This window comes from Salmo salar, chromosome ssa04 (genome assembly GCF_905237065.1).
Source record: "Salmo salar chromosome ssa04, Ssal_v3.1, whole genome shotgun sequence".
NCBI classification, from domain to species: domain Eukaryota; kingdom Metazoa; phylum Chordata; class Actinopteri; order Salmoniformes; family Salmonidae; genus Salmo; species Salmo salar.
Window position 1 is genome coordinate 29,667,715 of NC_059445.1, and position 23,881 is coordinate 29,691,595.

At 41.5% G+C, this 23,881-nt stretch overlaps 1 protein-coding gene across 1 annotated transcript in view; it reads right to left on the reverse strand.

Moving 5' to 3' along the window:
- Positions 1-8,423: 8,423 nt before the first annotated feature.
- Positions 8,424-23,881, reverse strand: part of LOC106602713 (tetraspanin-5) — a 42,065-nt gene continuing 26,607 nt past the window's right edge. Inside the window, exons 5-10 of the mRNA XM_014195513.2 lie at positions 21,871-21,996; positions 20,964-21,011; positions 15,642-15,758; positions 11,508-11,569; positions 10,979-11,024; positions 8,424-10,705 (exon numbers count right to left, since the gene is read on the reverse strand). Coding sequence (XP_014050988.1) covers positions 11,012-11,024; positions 11,508-11,569; positions 15,642-15,758; positions 20,964-21,011; positions 21,871-21,996 — 366 coding nt within the window. The 3' untranslated portion in view covers positions 8,424-10,705; positions 10,979-11,011. The remainder of the gene's footprint in view (positions 10,706-10,978; positions 11,025-11,507; positions 11,570-15,641; positions 15,759-20,963; positions 21,012-21,870; positions 21,997-23,881) is intronic.

Genomic DNA, 23,881 nt, shown 5'->3' on the forward strand with positions numbered 1-23,881 from the left:
AGGGGGGGGGTTAGAAGGATTACTTTATCCTATCCTAGGTATTCCTTAAAGAGGTGGGGTTTCAGGTGTCTCCGGAAGGTGGTGATTGACTCCGCTGTCCTGGCGTCGTGAGGGAGCTTGTTCCACCATTGGGGTGCCAGAGCAGCGAACAGTTTTGACTGGGCTGAGCGGGAACTGTGCTTCCTCAGAGGTAGGGAGGCGAGCAGGCCAGAGGTGGATGAACGCAGTGCCCTTGTTTGGGTGTAGGGCCTGATCAGAGCCTGAAGGTATGGAGGTGCCGTTCCCTTCACAGCTCCGTAGGCAATCACCATGGTCTTGTAGCGGATGCGAGCTTCAACGGGAAGCCAGTGTAGAGAGCGGAGGAGCGGGGTGACGTGAGAGAACTTGGGAAGGTTGAACACCAGACGGGCTGCGGCATTCTGGATGAGTTGTAGGGGTTTAATGGCACAGGCAGGGAGCCCAGCCAACAGCGAGTTGCAGTAATCTAGACGGGAGATGACAAGTGCCTGGATTAGGACCTACACCGCTTCCTGTGTGAGGCAGGGTCGTACTCTGCGAATGTTGTAGAGCATGAACCTACAGGATCGGGTCACCGCCTTGATGTTAGTGGAGAACGACAGGGTGTTGTCCAAGATCACGCCAAGGTTCTTAGCACTCTGGGAGGAGGACACAAGGGAGTTGTCAACCGTGATGGCGAGATCATGGAACGGGCAGTCCTTCCCCGGGAAGAAGAGCAGCTCCATCTTGCCGAGGTTCAGCTTGAGGTGGTGATCCGTCATCCACACTGATATGTCTGACAGACATGCAGAGATGCGATTCGCCGCCTGGTTATCAGAAGGGGGAAAGGAGAAGATTAATTGTGTGTCGTCTGCATAGCAATGATAGGAGAGACCATGTGAGGATATGACAGAGCCAAGTGACTTGGTGTATAGCGAGAATAGGAGAGGGCCTAGAACAGAGCCCTGGGGGACACCAGTGGTGAGAGCGCATGGTGCGGAGACAGATTCTCGCCACGCCACCTGGTAGGAGCGACCTGTCAGGTAGGACGCAATCCAAGCGTGGGCTGCGCCGGAGATGCCCAACTCGGAGAGGGTGGAGAGGAGGATCTGATGGTTCACAGTATCAAAGGCAGCAGATAGGTCTAGAAGGATGAGAGCAGAGGAGAGAGAGTTAGCTTTAGCAGTGCGGAGAGCCTCCGTGACACAGAGAAGAGCAGTCTCAGTTGAATGCCCAGTCTTGAAACCTGACTGATTAGGATCAAGAAGGTCATTCTGAGAGAGATAGCAGGAGAGCTGGCCAAGGACGGCACGTTCAAGAGTTTTGGAGAGAAAAGAAAGAAGGGATACTGGTCTGTAGTTGTTGACATCGGAGGGATCGAGTGTAGGTTTTTTCAGAAGGGGTGCAACTCTCGCTCTCTTGAAGACGGAAGGGACGTAGCCAGCGGTCAAGGATGAGTTGATGAGCGAGGTGAGGTAGGGGAGAAGGTCTCCGGAAATGGTCTGGAGAAGAGAGGAGGGGATAGGGTCAAGTGGGCAGGTTGTTGGGCGGCCGGCCGTCACAAGACGCGAGATTTCATCTGGAGAGAGAGGGGAGAAAGAGGTCAAAGCACAGGGTAGGGCAGTGTGAGCAGGACCAGCGGTGTCGTTTGACTTAGCAAACGAGGATCGGATATCGTCAACCTTCTTTTCAAAATGGTTGACGAAGTCATCCGCAGAGAGGGAGGAAGGGGGGGAGGGGGAGGAGGATTCAGGAGGGAGGAGAAGGTAGCAAAGAACTTCCTAGGGTTAGAGGCAGATGCTTGGAATTTAGAGTGGTAGAAAGTGGCTTTAGCAGCAGAGACAGAAGAGGAGAATGTAGAGAGGAGTGAGTGAAAGGATGCCAGGTCCGCAGGGAGGCGAGTTTTCCTCCATTTCCGCTCGGCTGCCCGGAGCCCTGTTCTGTGAGCTCGTAGTGAGTCGTCGAGCCACGGAGCAGGAGGGGAGGACCGAGCCGGCCTGGAGGATAGGGGACAGAGAAAATCAAAGGATGCAGAAAGGGAGGAGAGGAGGGTTGAGGAGGCAGAATCAGGAGATAGGTTGGAGAAGGTTTGAGCAGAGGGAAGAGATGATAGGATGGAAGAGGAGAGAGTAGCGGGAGAGAGAGAGCGAAGGTTGGGACGGCGCAATACCATCCGAGTAGGGGCAGAGTGAGAAGTGTTGGATGAGAGCAAGAGGGAAAAGGATACAAGATACGGAGATTTGGAGGGGAGTTGCAATGAGATTAGTGGAAGAACAGCATCTAGTAAAGATGAGGTCAAGCGTATTGCCTGCCTTGTGAGTAGGGGGGGAAGGTAAGAGGGTGAGGTCAAAAGAGGAGAGGAGTGGAAAGAAGGAGGCAGAGAGGAATGAGTCAAAGGTAGACGTGGGGAGGTTAAAATCACCCAGAACTGTGAGAGGTGAGCCATCCTCAGGAAAGGAACTTATCAAGGCGTCAAGCTCATTGATGAACTCTCCAAGGGAACCTGGAGGGCGATAAATGATAAGGATGTTAAGCTTGAAAGGGCTGGTAACTGTGACAGCATGGAATTCAAATGAGGAGATAGACAGATGGGTCAGGGGAGAAAGAGAGAATGTCCACTTGGGAGAGATGAGGATTCCAGTGCCACCACCCCGCTGGCTCGATGCTCTAGGGGTATGCGAGAACATGTGGGCAGACGAAGAGAGAGCAGTAGGAGTAGCAGTGTTATCTGTGGTAATCCATGTTTCCGTCAGCGCCAGGAAGTCTAGGGACTGGAGGGTAGCATAGGCTGAGATGAACTCAGCCTTGTTGGCTGCAGACCGGCAGTTCCAGAGGCTGCCGGAGACCTGGAACTCCACGTGGGTCGTGCGCGCTGGGACCACCAGGTTAGAGTGGCAGCGGCCACGCGGTGTGAAGCGTTTGTATGGCCTGTGCAGAGGGGAGAGAACAGGGATAGACAGACACATAGTTGACAAGCTACAGAAGTGTTGTTTCTTGTATTATTGTCTCTTGTGTCTTTAGAGAACTGTTTCACTTTGATATCCTTTTTCTTCTGTCCTGATTTTCTCTTTCTTTTCTTCTGTTAACTAGATATTCTTTGTTGTTCTTCGTTAGCTAGCTAGCTTCTTCCAAAAGAGTCCCTAGCAACTGCTTAGCAACTGGTAAACAATTCAGCTAGCTAAGATAACTACATATTTATGAAAAATAGTTATTTTTCAAAAGCCTATCTTCTTTGTTTGTTGCTTGTTTTTTCTCCTATTCAGTCTTGCAGTTTTCTTTTGCTTTTTTCCGATGTACTTCACTCTAAAAACCATGTAAATTTCAATATTTGTAGGAGCTCATTTTTCAAGTCGGTATTCGGCCATGATTACCACAAGTTTAGGTAGCTGGCTAGATTAACTACCAATCTAAAATGTGTTAGCTGACATGGCTAATTGAGTGACTGCCAGTGACTGATATAACAAGAGAAAAACTGCTTCTGCACAACCACATTTCAAAATTGCACCTGGTGCATTCTACTATTGTTACTCTCAATAGTAAGTTGAGACCCCCGACTGAGTTATGGCGATGTCACTTATGACTGGAATCGGCCCTGGCTGAGTCAATTATCACTGGATGGTTACCTCACCCATGTAGTTTGTGTACTGTCTCTAATTCACCTGCAGCTAGAGACATTTAGCAGGAAAAGGCTTATGACGATATCTGAGATCAAATGGTTTATTTTGTTGATTTGTTTTAATTTTATTTAAACTTTATTTAAATAGGCAAGTCAGTTAAGAACAAATTCTTATTTACAATGACGGCCTTCCCAAAAGGCAAAAGGCCTCCTGCGGGGACGGAGGCAGGGATTAAAAATAAAAATAAATCTATAAAAATATAGGACAAAACACACATCACGACAAGAGAGACAACACAACACTACATAAAGAGAGACCTAAGACAATATGATAGCATGGCAGCAACACATGACAACACAGTATGGTAGAAACACAACATGACAACAACCCTGGTAGCAACACAACATGGCAGCAGCACAACATGGTAGCGGCACAAAACAGGGTACAAACATTATTGGGCACAGACAACAGCACAAAGGGCAAGAAGGTAGAGACAACAATACATGTCTTTGAAAGAAGAGATTGAGATAAAACTATCCAGTTTGAGTGTTTGTTGCAGCTCGTTCCAGTCTCTAGCTGCAGCGAACTGAAAAGACGAGCTACCCAGGGATGTGTGTGCTTTGGGGACCTTTAACAGAATGTGACTGGCAGAACGGGTGTTGTATGTATGTGGAGGATGAGGGTTGCAGTAGATATCTCAGATGGGGGGAGTGAGGTCTAAGAGGGATTTGTAAATAAACATCAACCAGTGGTTCTTGCGACGGGTATACAGAGATGACCAGTCTACAGAGGAGTATAGAGTGCAGTGATGTGTCCTATAAGAAGCATTGTTGGCAAATCTGATGGCAGAATGGTAAAGCACATCTAGCCACTTGAGAGCACCCTTACCTACCGTTCTATAAATTACGTCTCCGTAATCTAGCATGTTAGGGTCATCTGAATAAGGGTTAGTTTGGCAGCTGGGGTGAAAGAGGAGGCATTATGATAGCCTGCAGCTTTGATATGTGCTGCGAGAAGGACAGTGTACCGTCTAGCCATACTCCCAAGTACTTGTATGAGGTGACTACTTCAAGCTCTAAACCCTCAGAGGTAGTAATAACACCTGTGGGAGGATGGGCATTCTTCTTACCAAACCACATGACCTTTGTTTTGGAGGTGTTCAGAACAAGGATAAGGGCAGAGAAAGCTTGTTGGACACTAAGAAAGCTTTGTTGTAGAGCGTGTAACACAAAATCCGGGGAGGAACCAGCTGAGTAAGACTGAATCATCTGCATTGAAATGGATGAGAGAGCTTCCTACTGCCTGAGCTATGTTGTTGATGTAAATTGAGAAGCGTGTGGGTCCTAGGATTGAGCCTTGAGGTACACCCTTGGTGACAGGCAGTGGCTGAGAGAGCAGATGTTCTGACTTTATACACTGCACTCTTAACCTGTTAGGGCTAGGGGGCAGTATTGACACGGCTGGATAAAAAACGTACCCGATTTAATCTGGTTACTACTCCTGCCCAGTAACTAGAATATGCATATAATTATTGGCTTTGGATAGAAAACACCCTAAAGTTTCTAAAACAGTTTGAATGGTGTCTGTGAGTATAACAGAACTCATATGGCAGGCCAAAACCTGAGAAGATTCCATGCAGGAAGTGGCCTGTCTGACAATTTCTTGCCCTTCTTGATTATCTCTATCCATTACAGAGGATCTCTGCTATTACGTGACACTTCCTATGGCTCCCATGGGCTCTCAGAAGGCGGCAAAAAGCTGAATCGTGGCTTTGCAGGCTCTGGCTGAAAAAAAGTAGCACGTTTGGGTATTGGCTGGTTACAGTACTGTGAGACTCAGGCGCGTGCCCGCGTCGACAGAATGCTTCATTTTCTTTCGTCTGTTTACCTAAACGCAGATTCCCGGTCGGAATATTATCGCTTTTTTACGAGAAAAATTGCATAAAAATTGATTTTAAACAGCGGTTGACATGCTTCGAAGTACGGTAATGGAATATTTAGAATTTTTTTGTCACGAATTGCGCCATGCTCGTGACCCTTATTTACACTTCGGATAGTGTCTTGAACGCACAAACAAAACGCCGCTATTTGGATATAACGATGGATTATTTTGGACCAAACCAACATTTGTTATTGAAGTAGCAGTCCTGGGAGTGCATTCTGACGATGAACACCAAAGTTAATCAAACTTTTGTAATAGTAAATCTGAGTTTGGTCAGGGCTAAACTTGGTGGGTGTCTAAATAGCTAGCCGTGATGGCTGGGCTATGTACTCAGAATATTGCAAAATGTGCTTTCACCGAAAAGCTATTTTAAAATCGGACACCTCGATTGCACAAAGGAGTTCTGTATCTATAATTCTTAAAATAATTGTTATGTTTTTTGTGAACGTTTATCGTGAGTAATTTAGTAAATTCACCGGAGGTTTGCGGGGGTATGCTAGTTCTGAACGTCACATGCTAATGTAAAAAGCTGGTTTTTGATATAAATATGAACTTGATTGAACAAAACATGCATGTATTGTATAACATCATGTCCTAGGTGTGTCATCTGATGAAGATCATCAAAGGTTAGTGCTGCATTTAGCTGTCTTCTGGGTTTTTGTGACATTATATGCTAGCTTGAAAAATGGGTGTCTGATTATTTCTGGCTGGGTACTCTGCTGACATAATCTAATGTTTTGCTTTCGTTGTAAAGCCTTTTTGAAATCGGACAGTGTGGTTAGATTAACGAGAGTCTTGTCTTTAACCTCTTACATCTAGACGTTCCACTAGCGGAACACCTGCTCCAATATCCAATGATAGGCGTGGCGCGAATTACAAATTCCTCAAAAATACAAAAACTTCAATTTTTCAAACATATGACTATTTCACAGCATTTTGAAGACAAGACTCTCCTTTAACTTCCGGAGGAATTTGCTAAGAATTTACTAAATTACTCACGATAAACGTTCACAAAAAGCATAACAATTATTTTAAGAATTATAGATACAGAACTCCTCTATGCACTCGATATGTCCGATTTTAAAATAGCTTTTTGGTGAAAGCACATTTTGCAATATTCTAAGTACATAGCCCGGCATCACAGGGCTAGCTATTTAGACACCCGGCAAGTTTAGCACTCACCAATATCAGGTTTACTATTATAAAAGTTTGATTACCTTTTGTTGTCTTCGTCAGAATGCACTCCCAGGACTGCTACTTCAATAACAAATGTTGGTTTGGTCCAAAATAATCCATCGTTATATCCGAATAGCGGCGTTTTGTTCGTGCGTCCCAGACACTATCTGAAATGGTATATCAGGGTCGCGCGCATGGCGCAATTCGTGACAAAAGAAATCTAAATATTCCATTACCGTACTTCGAAGCATGTCAACCGCTGTTTAAAATCCATTTTTATGCCATTTTTCTCGTAAAAAAGCGATAATATTCCGACCGGGAATGTCCATTTAGCTAAACAGAGGAAAGTAAACAAAGCTTTCGGTCGACGCGGTCACGAGCCTGAGTCTCACAGTACTGTAACCAGCCACTACCCAAACGCGCTACTTTTTTTCAGCCAGAGCCTGCAAAGCCACGATTCAGCTTTTTACCGCCTTCTGAGACCCTATGGCAGCCGTAGGAAGTGTCACGGGACAGCTAAGATCCTCACTCTTCAATAAACAGAGACAAGAAGAACGACACCTTGTCAGACAGGCCACTTCCTGCATGAAACCTTGTCAGGTTTTTGCCTGCCAAATCAGTTCTGTTATACTCACAGACACCATTCAAACAGTTTTAGAAACTTTAGGGTGTTTTCTATCCATATGTAATAAGTATATGCATATTCTAGTTACTGGGTAGGAGTGGTAACCAGATTAAATCGGGTACGTTTTTTATCCAGCCGTGAAAATACTGCCCCCTAGCCCCAACAGGTTAACATACAAAAAACCTGCCACATCCTGACCAAAACTGATACAATACCTCCCTCTGCTGGTCAGGACGTGACATTAGCTTGATCTCCCCCTTTAAATAAAGGACAAACCTGTGGCTGCCTTCCAATCAATGGAAACCTCCCCAGAGAGGAGAGTTAGGGTAAAAAGGTCAGAGACAGGCTTGGCGATGATAAGCAACCTTAAAGAAGAAAGGGTCTAAACCATCTGACCCAAATGTTTTTTGGGGGTTAAGTTTAAGGAGCTCCTTTAGCACCTTGGACTCAGTGACCGCCTGCAGGGAGAAACTTTGTAGCGGGTAGAGGAAAAAGAGGGAGGAGCATCAGGGCTAGTTGCATTAGAAGGGGTGGGAGATGAGGAAATGTTGGACGGGCAAGAAGGCATGGCTGAGTCAAATAGGAATCCTGACTTAATGAAGTGGTGATTAAAGAGCTCAGCCATGTGCTTCTTGTCAGTAACAACCACATCATCAACTTTAAGTGACATGGGCAGGTGTGAGGAGGAGGGTTTATTCTCCAGGTCTTTAACCGTTTTCCAGAACTTTCCAGAAATTTTCCAGGGTTAGACCCACAGAGAGAGAACTGCTCCTTAAAGCAACTAACTTTGGCCTTCCGGATAGACTGAGGGCCCTTATTTGATGTATCTTGATCAAATACAGTTCCAAAGCAGCACAATAGTAAGCTGAATCAATCTGGTAGCCTCTTAAACTAGCCTAACATGCCAGCTGACAGTCTTATAGGCCGATGTCCATTCTCTTCTTACATTGCCAGAATATATATTTTTTTTAAATAATGATGAATTGGCCGGTGGTTAATGGTCAACGTGTCAACAAACATGTTACCCTTTTACACAAATACATGAATGAATCACCTATCAGACCCACTTTAATACAAAGCAGCATACATTTATTTTGACATATTTACAACTTCTCATTATCCAGTTATTTACATGATTTAAAACACATATGACATGAAAGTACAGAACATCATGATCACACCTATGGCACAGGGAAAATGTTTGTTTTTGTGTTTTGTGAGATGGCGCTGTGAAAAGTACAACCTACATGCAGTCCCCAAGAAAATCAAAAAGTCTGTTTTTACAAAATATGTGATATTCTTACTCTATACCCCAAATAGGGCCAGATTTACTTAGAGTGTGCACCAATGGAGGCTGCTGAGGGGAGGATGGATCATAATAATGGCTGGAATGGAGTGAATGGAATGGTATCAAATGTGTTTGATACCATTCCATTTACTCCATTTCAGCCATTATTATGATCCAACCTCCCCTCAGCAGCCTCCATTGGTGTGCACCAATCTACTGTTTGCACCTATTAGTTCAGTCACATGAAGAAATGTGTTGTTTTATTCTAATGAAAATATTGCCTTAGGAAATAAGGGCCACAGCGTCTAATGTAGCTTTTGCACGTCTTTTGAGGATCTAGATTTGAGATCAGAGGTCACTTCAATACATGGTTGTGGTCACCTCCATTTCAATTCAGAAAGTTTATTGAAATTCAAAACAGCACTTTTAAAGTCTTGAATTGTAAGTCATGTCATTCTAAATTTAAATGGTTTTGACCACAACCCTACTTCAATCAATACAATGTGGTCTCACATAGATGTAATACAAATATCTCAGTTCCCTCTTAAAATCTGCTGGTGAGAGTGCAAATGTCGTCTGCTTCCAGAAAGCTAACCAGCTGGTGATGTGCTGTGTGCCTGCCAGGAACATTAGGTTAGTGAATATCAGAGAAATCTCATCCAAGCAGGCAAAACTGGTTGCAATGTCATTTTGATGACATGGTCAGGTTTCATAAGTAAGTTTTGTTATTGTCTTTTTATTTACATTTTATTCATTTAGCAGACACTCTTACCCAGAGCAATTTAGAAGAGCAGTTAGGGTTATACTTTTCACCTAGTCGGCTCAGGATTCGAACCAGTGGCCTTTCAGTTACTGGCCTAAACGCTCTTAACCGCTAAACTACCTGCTGACCCTCTTGGGTTGTAATCTGACCAAATAACAACCAAATATTACTCTTTCCCATGACCTCTTGATGTCATCATGAAAAAATATGTCTTTGCCTGGTTATACTGTAACAGAGACCGTTCGGTTGCATCTGGAATTCTGAAGTCTCAACCATACAACCACAAAATGATGCCATTAAGACAACATTTGCCAAATTTTTGCCTCATGGAATTCTTCTGTTGAAAAAATTCTGACAAAAAAGAGAAATAAACCTATAACAGCTAAATGTCAATCAAAATTCAGTAAAGAACCTAGTTGGGTTTTGATACCTCACCTTTATGGGGCAACTGTTATAAATTGAACACAACAATGAAATACAACACTTGTGGCTGAAATAGAGTTAGTTCATGGTTCTTGAAGTTATTGCTAGTCAATAGACAGGACGTGTGTGGTTTTCGCAACACTAATTCTCTTTAAAACTTGTTCCCTCTTTAGAAACTGGAACACTTAACTACGAGACTCAAACTTCATGAAGCATAGATGAATTCTGCCATGACATGACACCAAGCACATTACCTAATGATAGTTCATCATGTCACTTTATGACCAACGACATCACAAAACACAGTCATTAATTTAAATGTAACGTACTAAAGATCCCAAATTGCTGCATGATATTGTAATGTCATGCTGTACTGTGTGAAGTGTCCCTAAACCAATTTGTGATACTTCACACAGTATAGCATGACATTACAATACATGTTACTGCTACAGCTATGCAGGCTATATAACACAGTGTGCAAAGTGCTACCCAGCCAATTCACTCCATACAGGTAATCTGACTTATACTGTACAATACATCAGACATTATAACAATAAAGAATACAAGTAGGAGAACGAATGCCCTATGAATAGGCATGCAGCGCATTTACAGAACGACCTCAGCTCTATACTGTACATGACAAGAGCCATATAGATACATATGTATGGCTCCCTTAAATACACATATGTATACATATGGCTTTGTACACGACCCTTCCAGGCAGTGTTTGACACTGCATCAGTGAGACATATAAAAACAAATTCTTACAAAAGTATTATATACAGAGCATAAAGGAAGAAGCGAGACTCTTCATTTTGTACATTTCCCAAGTGTCCTGATCGTCTCCCTTTAGAAGGTGGCAAAACTCAAGAGATCTGCATGGGAGATACGAAATCGAATCAATATTTAATTTAAATGTATTGATTAAAATATTTAATTTAAATGTATGGATGAAAGATGTAGGTCAAAGTATGGTAGTTAATCTTAAGGACATATATTTCAATGAAAAGAATACAATGGTAGCAGGGAGGACTTCTTTCACTGTTATTTATCAACTATAGTTTTATTGGTTCCCTGGTCTTTAATAGATGAGATTAAAAAGATTCTGGAGTCTACAACGATTGTTGAACAAGTGTAAAGGGGCTTACCTTCGTTACAACCTTTAGTTTGCTTGAGATGTTTCAGGTAAACAAACTGATGTGTGACGGGGAAAGAGAGGAAAGTGAAAATAAATGAAAAGTGCACTCACCAAATCCTGGGTTTATAATCCTGGTTGTATTTAAATGTTTTTTCAATACATCATCTCTACGCAGAGTGATTCAACAAAACGTCAACAGAGTTTCATCCCTTAGTACTGGCTATGACCACCAGGTGGCATAACTACAGTATACTGACACCACACTTTTTTGTTGGTTTAAAGGAAAACTCCATCCCAAAATATGTAACTTTCAAAATACAGAACTCTGCAGCATCATATGATTCAAAATGCATCATACAGTCCAGATTTTTGTATTTTTAAAATTACATATGTTGAAAACTTGATTGCTGACATGCAAAACATTTTGGGGACTATATCATCAATGGACTAATGAAACAAGAAACGAGTTTTCCTTTAACATGGAAGTAAAAAATATATATAAGTATATACGTTTTTAAATAATCAATTGTGGTTCTTACCAACTCTCTCTCACTACTTCAATGTCGCTCACTAGATTCTGTGCTAAACAGATCCCAAAAATCTGAAAAAGGGCACAAAGATTAGGTGAGACATCTCTACTTTTGAACGGCTACTGTGGTGATAGATCTAGTTGATTTCAGTGTTTCATGGTCAGTTTTATGATCAGCAATAGTTTGTTTAATGTCTAAATTCTATTCTCAGACAATAGCCTAAGTCATCATTTAGCATAATTTTGGGCGGCAGGTAGCCTAGTGGTCAGCGCTTTGGACTAGCAACCGAAAGGTTGCTAGATCAAATCCCCGAGCTGACAAGGTAAAAATCTGTCATTCTGACCCTGAACAAGGCAGTTAACCCACTGTTCCTAGGCCATTATTGTAAATAAGAATTTGTTCTTAACTGACTTGCCTACTAGTTAAATAAAGGTAAAATAAATAAATAACAAATAGTAGCAAGTAAAGTTCACAACCATATTCACAAGCATAGTCAGCTATGAACATAAAAAGCAGAGATAAACAATGTTTCAAGACATCTTAAGAAATTGATCACTGACACCACTATCAAATAAAAAAAACTGGCTTTTTCAAGTACATTCCATTCCCGTGACAAGTCAGAGGAAACATGATGTTGAAAGTACAGCCCCTTAAAGCTACATTTTGGGATTTGAAAAAACAACAAAAGGGGTGCCCGCTATTTGTTTTGTTATACATCTGAGGGATGGGGGTCGAGAAATGTAAGCCCTCTCAAATTCATAGACAGCACTCTAGCTGCAAGTTCTGACTGTCCATGACATCTACATGATAATTTCAACCATATACAGTGGGGGGAAAAAGTATTTAGTCAGCCACCAATTGTGCAAGTTCTCCCACTTAAAAAGATGAGAGAGGCCTGTAATTTTCATCATAGGTACACTTCAACTATGACAGACAAAATTAGATTTTTTTCTCTCCAGAAAATCACATTGTAGGATTTTTAATGAATTTATTTGCAAATTATGGTGGAAAATAAGTATTTGGTCAATAACAAAAGTTTATCTCAATACTTTGTTATATACCCTTTGTTGGCAATGACACAGGTCAAACGTTTTCTGTAAGTCTTCACAAGGTTTTCACACACTGTTGCTGGTATTTTGGCCCATTCCTCCATGCAGATCTCCTCTAGAGCAGTGATGTTTTGGGGCTGTCGCTGGGCAACACGGACTTTCAACTGCCTCCAAAGATTTTCTATGGGGTTGAGATCTGGAGACTGGCTAGGCCACTCCAGGACCTTGAAATGCTTCTTACGAAGCCACTCCTTTGTTGCCCGGGCGGTGTGTTTGGGATCATTGTCATGCTGAAAGACCCAGCCACGTTTCATCTTCAATGCCCTTGCTGATGGAAGGAGGTTTTCACTCAAAATCTCACGATACATGGCCCCATTCATTCTTTCCTTTACACGGATCAGTCGTCCTGGTCCCTTTGCAGAAAAACAGCCCCAAAGCATGATGTTTCCACCCCCATGCTTCACAGTAGGTCTGGTGTTCTTTGGATGCAACTCAGCATTCTTTGTCCTCCAAACACGACGAGTTGAGTTTTTACCAAAAAGTTATATTTTGGTTTCATCTGACCATATGACATTCTCCCAATCCTCTTCTGGATCATCCAAATGCTCTCTAGCAAACTTCAGACGGGCCTGGACATGTACTGGCTTAAGCAGGGGGACACGTCTGGCACTGCAGCATTTGAGTCCCTGGCGGCGTAGTGTGTTACTGATGGTAGGCTTTGTTACTTTGGTCCCAGCTCTCTGCAGGTCATTCACTAGGTCCCCCCGTGTGGTTCTGGGATTTTTGCTCACCGTTCTTGTGATCATTTTGATCCCACGGGGTGAGATCTTGCGTGGAGCCCCAGATCGAGGGAGATTATCAGTGGTCTTGTATGTCTTCCATTTCCTAATAATTGCTCCCACAGTTGATTTCTTCAAACCAAGCTGCTTACCTATTGCAGATTCAGTCTTCCCAGCCTGGTGCAGGTCTACAATTTTGTTTCTGGTGTCCTTTGACAGCTCTTTGGTCTTGGCCATAGTGGAGTTTGGAGTGTGACTGTTTGAGGTTGTGGACAGGTGTCTTTTATACTGATAACAAATTGAAAAAGGTGCCATTAATACAGGTAACGAGTGGAGGACAGAGGAGCCTCTTAACCTCTATGGGCTATTTGGGACGCTTGCGTCCCACCTACTCAACAGCCAGTGTAATCCCGTGGCGCGATATTCAAATACCTCAAAAATGCAAAAACTTCAATTTTTCAAACATATGACTATTTTACACCATTTTAAAGACAAGACTCTCGTTAATCTAACCACACTGTCCCATTTCAAAAAGGCTTTACAACGAAAGCAAAACATTAGATTATGTCAGCAGAGTACCCAGCCAGAAATAATCAGACACCCATTTTTCAAGCTAGCATATAATGTCACATAAACCCAAACCACAGCTGAATGCAGCACTAACCTTTGATGATCTTCATCAGATGACAACCCTAGGACATTATGTTATACAATACATGCATGTTTTGTTCAATCAAGTTCATATTTATATCAAAAACCAGCTTTTTACATTAGCATGTGACTAGCATGTGACTAGCATTCCGACCGAACAAACGCAAGAACAAAACGCCGCTATTTGGATATAACTATGGATTATTTTGAACCAAACCAACATTTGTTATTGAAGTAGAAGTCCTGGGAGTGCATTCTGACAAAGAACAGCAAAGGTAATAACATTTTTCTTATAGTAAATCTGACTTTGGTGAGGGCTAAACTTGCTGGGTGTCTAAATAGCTAGCCCTGTGATGCCGGGCTATCTACTTAGAATATTGCAAAATGTGCTTTCACCGAAAAGCTATTTTAAAATCGGACATAGCGAGTGCATAGAGGAGTTCTGTATCTATAATTCTTAAAATAATTGTTATGTTTTTTGTGAACGTTTATCGTGAGTAATTTAGTAAATTCACCGGAAGTTTGCGGGGGGTATGCTAGTTCTGAACGTCACATGCTAATGTAAAAAGCTGGTTTTTGAAATAAATATGAACTTGATTGAACAAAACATGCATGTATTGTATAACATAATGTCCTAAGATTGTCATCTGATGAAGATCATCAAAGGTTAGTGCTGCATTTAGCTGTGGTTTGGGTTTATGTGACATTATATGCTAGTTTGAAAAATGGGTGTCTGATTATTTCTGGCTGGGTACTCTGCTGACATAATCTAATGTTTTGCTTTCGTTGTAAAGCCTTTTTGAAATGGGACAGTGTGGTTAGATTAACGAGAGTCTTGTCTTTAAAATGGTTTAAAATAGTCATATGTTTGAGAAATTGAAGTAATAGCATTTCTAAGGTATTTGAATAACGCGCCACGGGATTCCACTGGCTGTTACGTAGGTGGGACGAAATCGTCCCACTGGCCCTAGAGAAGTTAAAGAAGAAGTTACAGGTCTGTGAGAGCCAGAAATCTTGCTTGTTTGTAGGTGACCAAATACTTATTTTCCACCATAATTTGCAAATAAATTCATAAAAAATCCTACAATATGATTTTCTGGATTTTTTCCCTCATTTTGTCTGTCATAGTTGACGTGTACCTATGATGAAAATTATAGGCCTCTCTCATCTTTTTAAGTGGGAGAACTTGCACAATTGGTGGCTGACTAAATACTTTTTTGCCCCACTGTATGTCGTTAGTTCACATTCTTCGTGTTTGTAAACAATGGAATAATGAAACCTTGGAGGGGATTCAACCCATAGAACTTTGTTGACAATGTACCTTTTAAAGCCAATGTTAACGCATACGTGGAGATCGCATCCAAGGTAAACATGGCAGATTTCGGCTCAATTGGAAATGATCTGAATATGTCAAGTGCTCCATAACGCAGCTTCGGATTGATTTCAGTCCCTTATATTTTGGATTATGGTGAAGACAGACAGTTGTGCTAAACTCATGAGGCATTTATAAGTTATATTATATCAATGTGTAAAATATCAAGAATTGAAATGACCATTGAACAGCTTCTCAAATCCTAGGCTTTAGCTTTAAAACCAAAATGCACTGAAAGCAGACAGGTAAAACCGGTGTATTTGGGCTTATGTATCAGACATGTGTTCCCAACCTGTAGTAAAGCGATTCCTATGAAGATCCCTGCCACCACTGTCAGGTTGTCTTGAAGCCACTTCTCAAACTGAGGCACACAGCCTTTGATGTAGATAAAGGTCATCTGCTCCGAGTCCTAACACAGCAGAGACGACACAAAACAAAACAATAACCTTTAATGCTAACATTTTTATCTTACAGTCCATAATTTAATTGGTATTTACTCTGTTATCGAGTGTAGCTCAGTTGGTTAGAGCATGACGCTACCACCACATATACAAAAAACAGTTACTATACTAGAAGTCGCTTTGGATAACAGCGTCTGTAAATGGCATAGCTACTTTAAAGTATTGTTATATTATTATGTGAATTGTACATTAGGTTAATCATGCTTCAGTAGCCTAGATGTTAAATGTCCGTTTTTGTTAGCCACCTTATTAGTCACCTCAAGTGTTTTCGCGGGCACTATGGGGTGAAGTTTCTCCTACATGTAGATATAGATCTAGGATCAGATTCCCCTCCCCCAATCCTAAATAGAAAACTGACCAAAGATCAGCGTGTAGGGGCAACTTCACCCTGACTTGCATGCCATATACAGTGAGCTCCAAAGGTATTGGGACAGTGACACATTTCTCAACATTTGTTGTTTTGAATTGTGAATAAGGATGAGTGAGAAAGTTACAGATTAAAAAATATGCGTCTGTAACTTTCTCACTCATCATTATTCACGATTCATTAAGGATTATCCGTAATCATGGTAACATCCACATTAATGTAGAAGTGTAAAGAAACATATTATATTCTTATTAACAATAAAAGTGACTCCAAATATAACCAAATACATTATTGACCATTAATTTCTATTGGGCACAAAAGGATCTGAAACACAACCAAAACAAACAGCAAAATCATCCAACAAGTGTTTAGACCACAAGCTTGATGTAATCATTGCGTGCTAGGAATAGGAGACCAAATATTTAACTTTTGATTACTTTAAACTCCTTTAAGCACAATTAGGGCTGTGGCGGTCATGAAATGGTGTTAGCTGGTGATTGTCAAGCTAATAACTGCCGGTCTCATGGTAATTGTTGGTAATTGTTGTCTCATGGTAGGGTATTGTTCATTTGTTGTGTTTTTTAACAGATTACTTGTGATGGTAATGTTAGTTTGTTGACTTTGCTCATCAACAGATTTCACAGGACTGTGAGGGTAATGTTAGTTTGTTGTGTTTGTTCCTCAACAGATTATCACAGGACTGTGAGGGTAATGTTAGTTTGTTGTGTTTTACAACAGATTATCACAGGACTGTGAGGGTAATGTTAGTTTGTTGAGTTTCTCACCAGATTATCAAAGGACTGTGATGGTAATGTTAGTTTGTTGTGTTTTACAACAGATTACCACAGGACTGTGAGGGTAACGTTAGTTTGTGTTCCTTAACAGATTACCACAGGACTGTGAGGGTAATGTTAGTTTGTGTTCCTCAACAGATTACCACAGGACTGTGAGGGTAATGTTAGTTTGTTGTGTTTGTTCCTCAACAGATTACCACAGGACTGTGAGGGTAACGTTAGTTTGTGTTCCTTAATTAACAGATTACCACAGGACTGTGAGGGTAATGTTAGTTTGTGTTTCTCACCAGATTATCACAGGACTGTGAGGGTAATGTTAGTTTGTGTTCCTCACCAGATTACCACAGGACTGTGAGGGTAACGTTAGTTTGTGTTTCTCAACAGATTACCACAGGACTGTGAGGGTATTGTTAGCGTGTTGGGTTTGTTTCTCACCAGATTACCACAGGACTGTGAGGGTATTGTTAGCGTGTTGGGTTTGTCTCTCACCAGATTACCACAGGACTGTGAGGGTAATGTTAGTTTGTGTCCCTCACCAGATTACCACAGGACTGTGAGGGTAACGTTAGTTTGTTGAGTTTCTCACCAGATTACCACAGGACTGTGAGGGTAATGTTAGTTTGTGTTCCTCACCAGATTACCACAGGACTGTGAGGGTAATGTTAGTTTGTTGTGTTTGTTCCTCAACAGATTATCACAGGACTGTGAGGGTAATGTAAGTCGCTCTGGATAAGAGCGTCTGCTAAATGACTTAAATGTAAATGTAAATGTAATTGACCGATAATTAACACATTTAACATCTACTGGCATCGATGCATAGCCTACAAGCCACTGATGCAGACCTTAGGAACATCTACACTTTAAAAAGTCTAATAAATCCATGTACTATAGCTTACACCATCACAATAAATCCATTATTTATTTTATACCAGTCTAAAGAAACATAATATGAAGAAAATGTAGTGTGTTTCAGAATAAAAGAATAGCATACTCTGAGTTGTCCTTATGTTAGGCCCTGATCTGGCTATGCCATATGGCTGTGGGCTACACTAGTTCATTTAGCAGACATGATTTGCTTTGAATTCCGAGGCATTATTTTAGATTATTTTATATAGTATGAAGAACACAATTGAACATAGCTGAATAAAATAGAAAGGATATTTTCTCCAAATTATTTGGGGGAGTGCGCACATGCGGCTATTCTGTGTTGAGAGGTTAATAAAGAAACAGGTACTCCAATATGCTTAATTTAGAGTTATTTATGTAACTTTAGTTGTGAAACAAACATATGTTTTGATTTTTAAAACATTCTAAGGCTGCATAATGCGACTCTAATGATGATTTGAAAGGCATGAGCTCTGCTTTGTTTTTTGCACAGGCTGTACACACTTCATCAGTCTCTCAAAATTTGACAAGCACTGGATAATGCATCACATTTCATGGCGGCATACTTTTTGTGTGGCCATAATGCCTCCTAAAAAAATCCATGCCTTTTGCGTCCAGTAGCTGTTGTGGCCTTGGGCTGAATATAATTCCCTTCTCCCAGCTGGGCGCTCCGAAGAACCTCTCACTCTCTGTCACCTGATCGGGTATTTCTCATAGGCTATAAGTGAAGACAGACACATCGGGGACACAACTGTCCTTATCTAACTCCGAAGCACAAATTGAAGATATTGGAAAAACTGTCCACATTTACTTTTGTCAATCAACAAGAGAAGTAGGCCTAACGAACAGCAAACGCACAATCTACTATCCCCCATAGAACAAAAGTTGACCTATTCTGTGCGGGAAATAAATATTCCCAGCATAGTCTGGGACAGTTGTGGGATGCGATAGATCCCAAATGAATACAACCACTAGCATAAACAAAAAAACGTTTTAAGTAATGACGCAACAGATCAGAACGTTTAACTTAAAATGTTGCTAAACTATTAGGCTATTTCTTCACATTATAAGCTCAGCAATGCACCATGGCAATAGGCTATATGCGCAAATGTTCCATTAGCAGGAAAACACCATCCTCAAAAGTGACTGCAAATGCGATTATGCATGTAATGCTTTTATTATAAATGTGTATTTTAATGGTTAAAATTATATTGAAACTCAAACTTGATACTCACTCGCTGCATATATATGCCAGTTAGGCTCTACACCTGTTGTAAATCAGATTAATGTGCTTAACTTTAAGAAGTTATTTGGCCACTTGAGTTGTGATACAAAGTTGGGCTATATGTTTAGATTTCTTTATATATTCTAAGGCTGCATGATGCGACCCTAATAATGATTTGAAAAAATGCCTCGAATTTCCCGGCAGCAAATATATCATTCACAAGTGATAGCCTAATATTGTCAACAATCAGACTATTCTTGATTTAATCTTGTCTTTACATATACTAAATAATATATGTGTGAATTTTTATTTATTTAGAATGGACCATTATCATGCACCTGTCTCGAAGCAGGGGCAGGAGAGAAAAAAATACATGTAATCTATGCACTTAAATAGCGAATGGAGGATGCTATTCCCATTGTTAATCTTCATGCTGTTGTAGAGAAGCAATGTGCTTAATATTAGAAAAGTTGAGAAATAAATATAGTAGGCATAGCTTATAGAAAGCTGATGGGAACCTCCTCTTTTTAATAGAGGCCATCACTCTGTTTTCTCACGCAATTGCATAGCCTATAGAAATGTTGCACAACATGAGCTCATGGGCTCTCGTGAAGTGTTTGATTAGATATTCGCTAACATTTGCATTGATGTAGGAGTGATTAGAGGGAAAATAGAGTGTTGAGTACCAGGCAATTAGCAAGTTTGGTAGGCGACTAATGACCATCAACAGCATCAGAGCTTGAAGAAGCCTAATTACCGTGACTAAACGGTCACGTGGAATTTGACTGCCATCATGACTCATGACCGCTGGTGTGGCGGTAATACGGTCACCGTAACAGCCCTAGTCACAATACTTTTTGGTCCCCCTAAAATGGGGGGACTATGTACAAATCGTGCTGCAATTTTTAAACGGTTCCCCCGATATGAATAAAATACCCTCAAATTAAGCTGACAATCTGCCCTTTAACCAAAAATGTTTGTATAATTTCAAATCCAAAGTGCTGGAGTACAGAGCCAAAACAACAAAACATTTGTCACTGTCCCAATACTTTTGGAGCTTACTGTATCTCACCAAATGGCCATTCCATGAACATCCTGCAGTTCCCAGTGTCCTTTTGTTGAAATACCTTCCCGTCCCTGAATCTTATCAAAACAGACTCCAAATTTATGCTTTTCACAGTTTGAGGGTAATGTTTGGAAAATAAATACACCCCTTCCTTACATTACTCTCTCTCCCATGGTGCTTGGCCAAAAGCACATTTCTCCACCATGAGTAATTCCAGGCAACCCATAGTACTGAGGGAACCAGCTGTTGTAAAATGGGGGCTGGGAGAGTGGTGATGGACTGTGAGACCAGTGTTGTGACTTAGACTTGGGTGGAGTGCAGTAAGAATGACCTCATCTAGCTGAACCAACCTGCCAATGGCTAATGGGAAACAGTTTTCTACAATTCCTATTTCGCAATTCCACTGTTTTATTTTGAGGGCTGCCTTTTGATGAAACAACCTATCCCCATGCTGTGGAAAAAGCTCCCAGAGCTTGCTTCCAAGTGAACAGACTGCCGTAATGTTGGATTCTGGGCTGTTTGTATGAAGTGTCTCGGAGTAGGAGTGCTGATCAGGGATCAAGTCCCCCCTTTCCATGTAATATTATTCATTTTGATCCAAGAGGCAAGAGCAGGTCTCTGAAGAACGTTTTCCCCTCTACTACTCAGGCATTGCACCAGCCTCACTGTGTCGGCTCAACACTAATAACAGCAACTTTCGAATTAGAATATAGGTGCAGACTCTTGGATTAAGTACTTCACAGCATTTCCAGGGATCTCAAATTAGTTACTGTTGGGAAATACCATATTTTCTGCAATAATAACGATTCAACTCACCGCTTTAGCTCGAATGTCGTAGCCACACTGGGTGTTAATGACATCCTCCTACAATATAAAAGAGAGGATATTTATAAACGGTATATTCACAGCATTCGCCTAATTGACTCAAAACCAAACCTGCGACAAGTTTGCAAACAGTAGATAGAAATGGATGTAGGGGCTGCTAAAACTGGGGTTGTTAATGAGCTTGATATAGGCATATATATTGACCTGTAGAGTAAGCCAAACCATTAGTTCTTTTTCAAATATCATGGATAATGTCAATGTCAAGGACTTGGATTTTGCACGTGCTTGTAGGCAATGAAATGTCATTTGAAGCTACATGCCATCTGGTCTTGTTGCATGCTAAAAAAAATAGATTTCATCATAAACATCTTCAAATAAGGTTCAGCTAGGGTTATGTAGCCTATTTGTGTGCCGTTTGGCTGTAGTATGAGTGAGTTCTGTGCGGCACAGGCTAGTTGTGTCCCTCCTTGTTTGTGTTGTATGAGTATGATTTATGGTGACGTGAAGTTAGCCACTGTGAGACGTTAGCCCCTTAAAAAGGGACATGAGCTAAGATAGGACATTCTGTTCGGCAGCCTCTGAGAAGACTAAACACTGCGATCTGAATGCTGTAATCTAGCCAGTGCGTTTGACAGAGAGAGTCTACAACATGGCTTCTGACTAGGCAGAGAGAAACAACTAGGACGGTATTGAGCTTTAACCTACTGACTCTGCTAAGTGTGTTCGCAGGCCACTTTACTATTTCAAGTGTATTGGTATGAACTAATACAATACGCTGGTGGCTGGACATTAGAATGGGGCATTTTATAACTGAAGTACTGACTGATCAACTCCAATAAAAGCTGTCTGTACTTCAGAAGATAGTGGGTATAGTTCAGTGAAGTGAGAGAACACATACTGCAGGGTCTTTGGTGCAGCATGAAAAGGGGACTCCGCACTTCTCGCGACTTGGGTTGGAATCAGTGCAGTTGAAGTAGATGTTCAAGTTCCAGTCGTCTGCCCCAAAGGCTCCACAACACTCCCACTGGAAAGGCCAAAGAGACAGAACAAGATCCTGTTTAGACATCAACAACGTCTTATGCTGAGCTTAGACAACGGACGCAAAAAACGGCATACCAGTCGGACAAGAAAGAGAGTGACGGCAAAAGCAAGCTAGCACAATGGTATGAGTTGCTATGGTGATTTCAGTAAACAAACTTTGCAAATCAACATCAGGTAGAAAGCAAAGCTATGGCACACACCAAAAGATGAAATATTTGAACTCTGGCGGCAAGTGCCGTCTACTGCGGCGGCTAATGACATTCACCTCCAGCCTCAACAGCCTTTACCGTCATGCTCTCATTGAAAACAATGACATCTGGTTTGCCATCAACCTCGTACCATATAAACGCAGCATTACTGAGAGGTAAACATTGCATTCAGTAACACACATAATTGAATTGCTACTAGCATCACAGTGGGTGTCGCCCTTACATTACTTTCCATTAACTTATGTAGTCAATCCACATACAGTTTTATGTGCATTTGGTTATTTAGCTAGCTAGGTAATGCTAGCCAGAAGCTTCTGAAAATAACTAGATCAATAACCCATACATGCTGTTAAAAACTGAGAGTTGATTCACAACATGTTCATTTGTATTTTGTGTCTTTTTTATTTGTATTTTTACCCATCTACCATTAGGTGGTCTCTTTGCAAGGCATTGGAAATCCTCCCTGGTCTTTGTGGTTGAATCTGTGTTTGAAATTCACTGCTCGACTGAGGGACCTTACAGATGTATGTGACTTGTTCAGCAAATTTTTACTCCTGAACTGATTTAGGTTTGCCATTGAATACTTACTGACTAAAGACATTTCAGCTTTACATTTTTTATTAATTTGTACAAATTTATAAAAACATAATTCCACTTTGACATTTAGGGGTATTGTGCGAAGGCCAGTGACACAAAATATCAAATGAATTAAAGTTAAGGAGTGTGAATACTTTTTGAAGGCACTGTAGTTTTTTCTAGATTTGACTCTTAAAATCACACTTTAAATATTTTAATAAAAAAAAAAAATTTAAGACCACAACAATGCTTAAACCATATCAGGAGACCATTTTTGATGTCAGTGAAAAATATACAAAATAGATTTTCATCAACTGAACACGGGCAACAGACCATTTGGCTAGTGGTGTTTCTGTCAAAGGCCTACAGTACAATGTAAGGAGCTGTTGGTGGACTTCAGGAAAAGGATGGCCGAACAGGCCCCCATTAACATCGACGGGGCTGAAGTGAAGCAGGTCGAGAGTGTCAAGTTCCTTGGTGTCCACATCATCAACAAACTATCATGGGCCAAACACACCAAGACAGTTGTGAAGAGGGCAGGAGACTGAAAAGATTTGGCATGGGTCCCCAGATCCTCAAAAAGTTCTACAGCTGCACCATCGAGAGCATCCTGACCGGTTGCATCATCGCCTGGTATGGCAACTGCTCGGCATCTGACTGTAAGGCGCTACAGAGGGTGGTGCGTATGGCCCAGTATATCACTGGGGGCAAACTTCCTCACATCCAGGACCTATATATTGTAGGCGGTGTCAGAGGAAGGCCCAAAAAATTATCAAAAGACTCCAGTCAACCAAATCATAAACTTTTCTCTCTGCTACCGCATGGCAAGCGGTACCGGAGCACCAAGTCCCAAAAGGCTCCTTAACAGCTTCTACCCCCAAACCATCAAACTGCTGAACAATTAATCAAATGGCCACCTGGACTATTTACATTGCCTGCCCCCCCCCCCACTTTGTTTTTACACTGCTGCTACTCGCTGTTTATTATCTCTGCATAGTCACTTTACAAATTACCTCAACTAACCTGTACCCCCGCACATTGACTCAGTACTCAGTAGTAGAGCGAGAGTTGCACCCCTTCTGA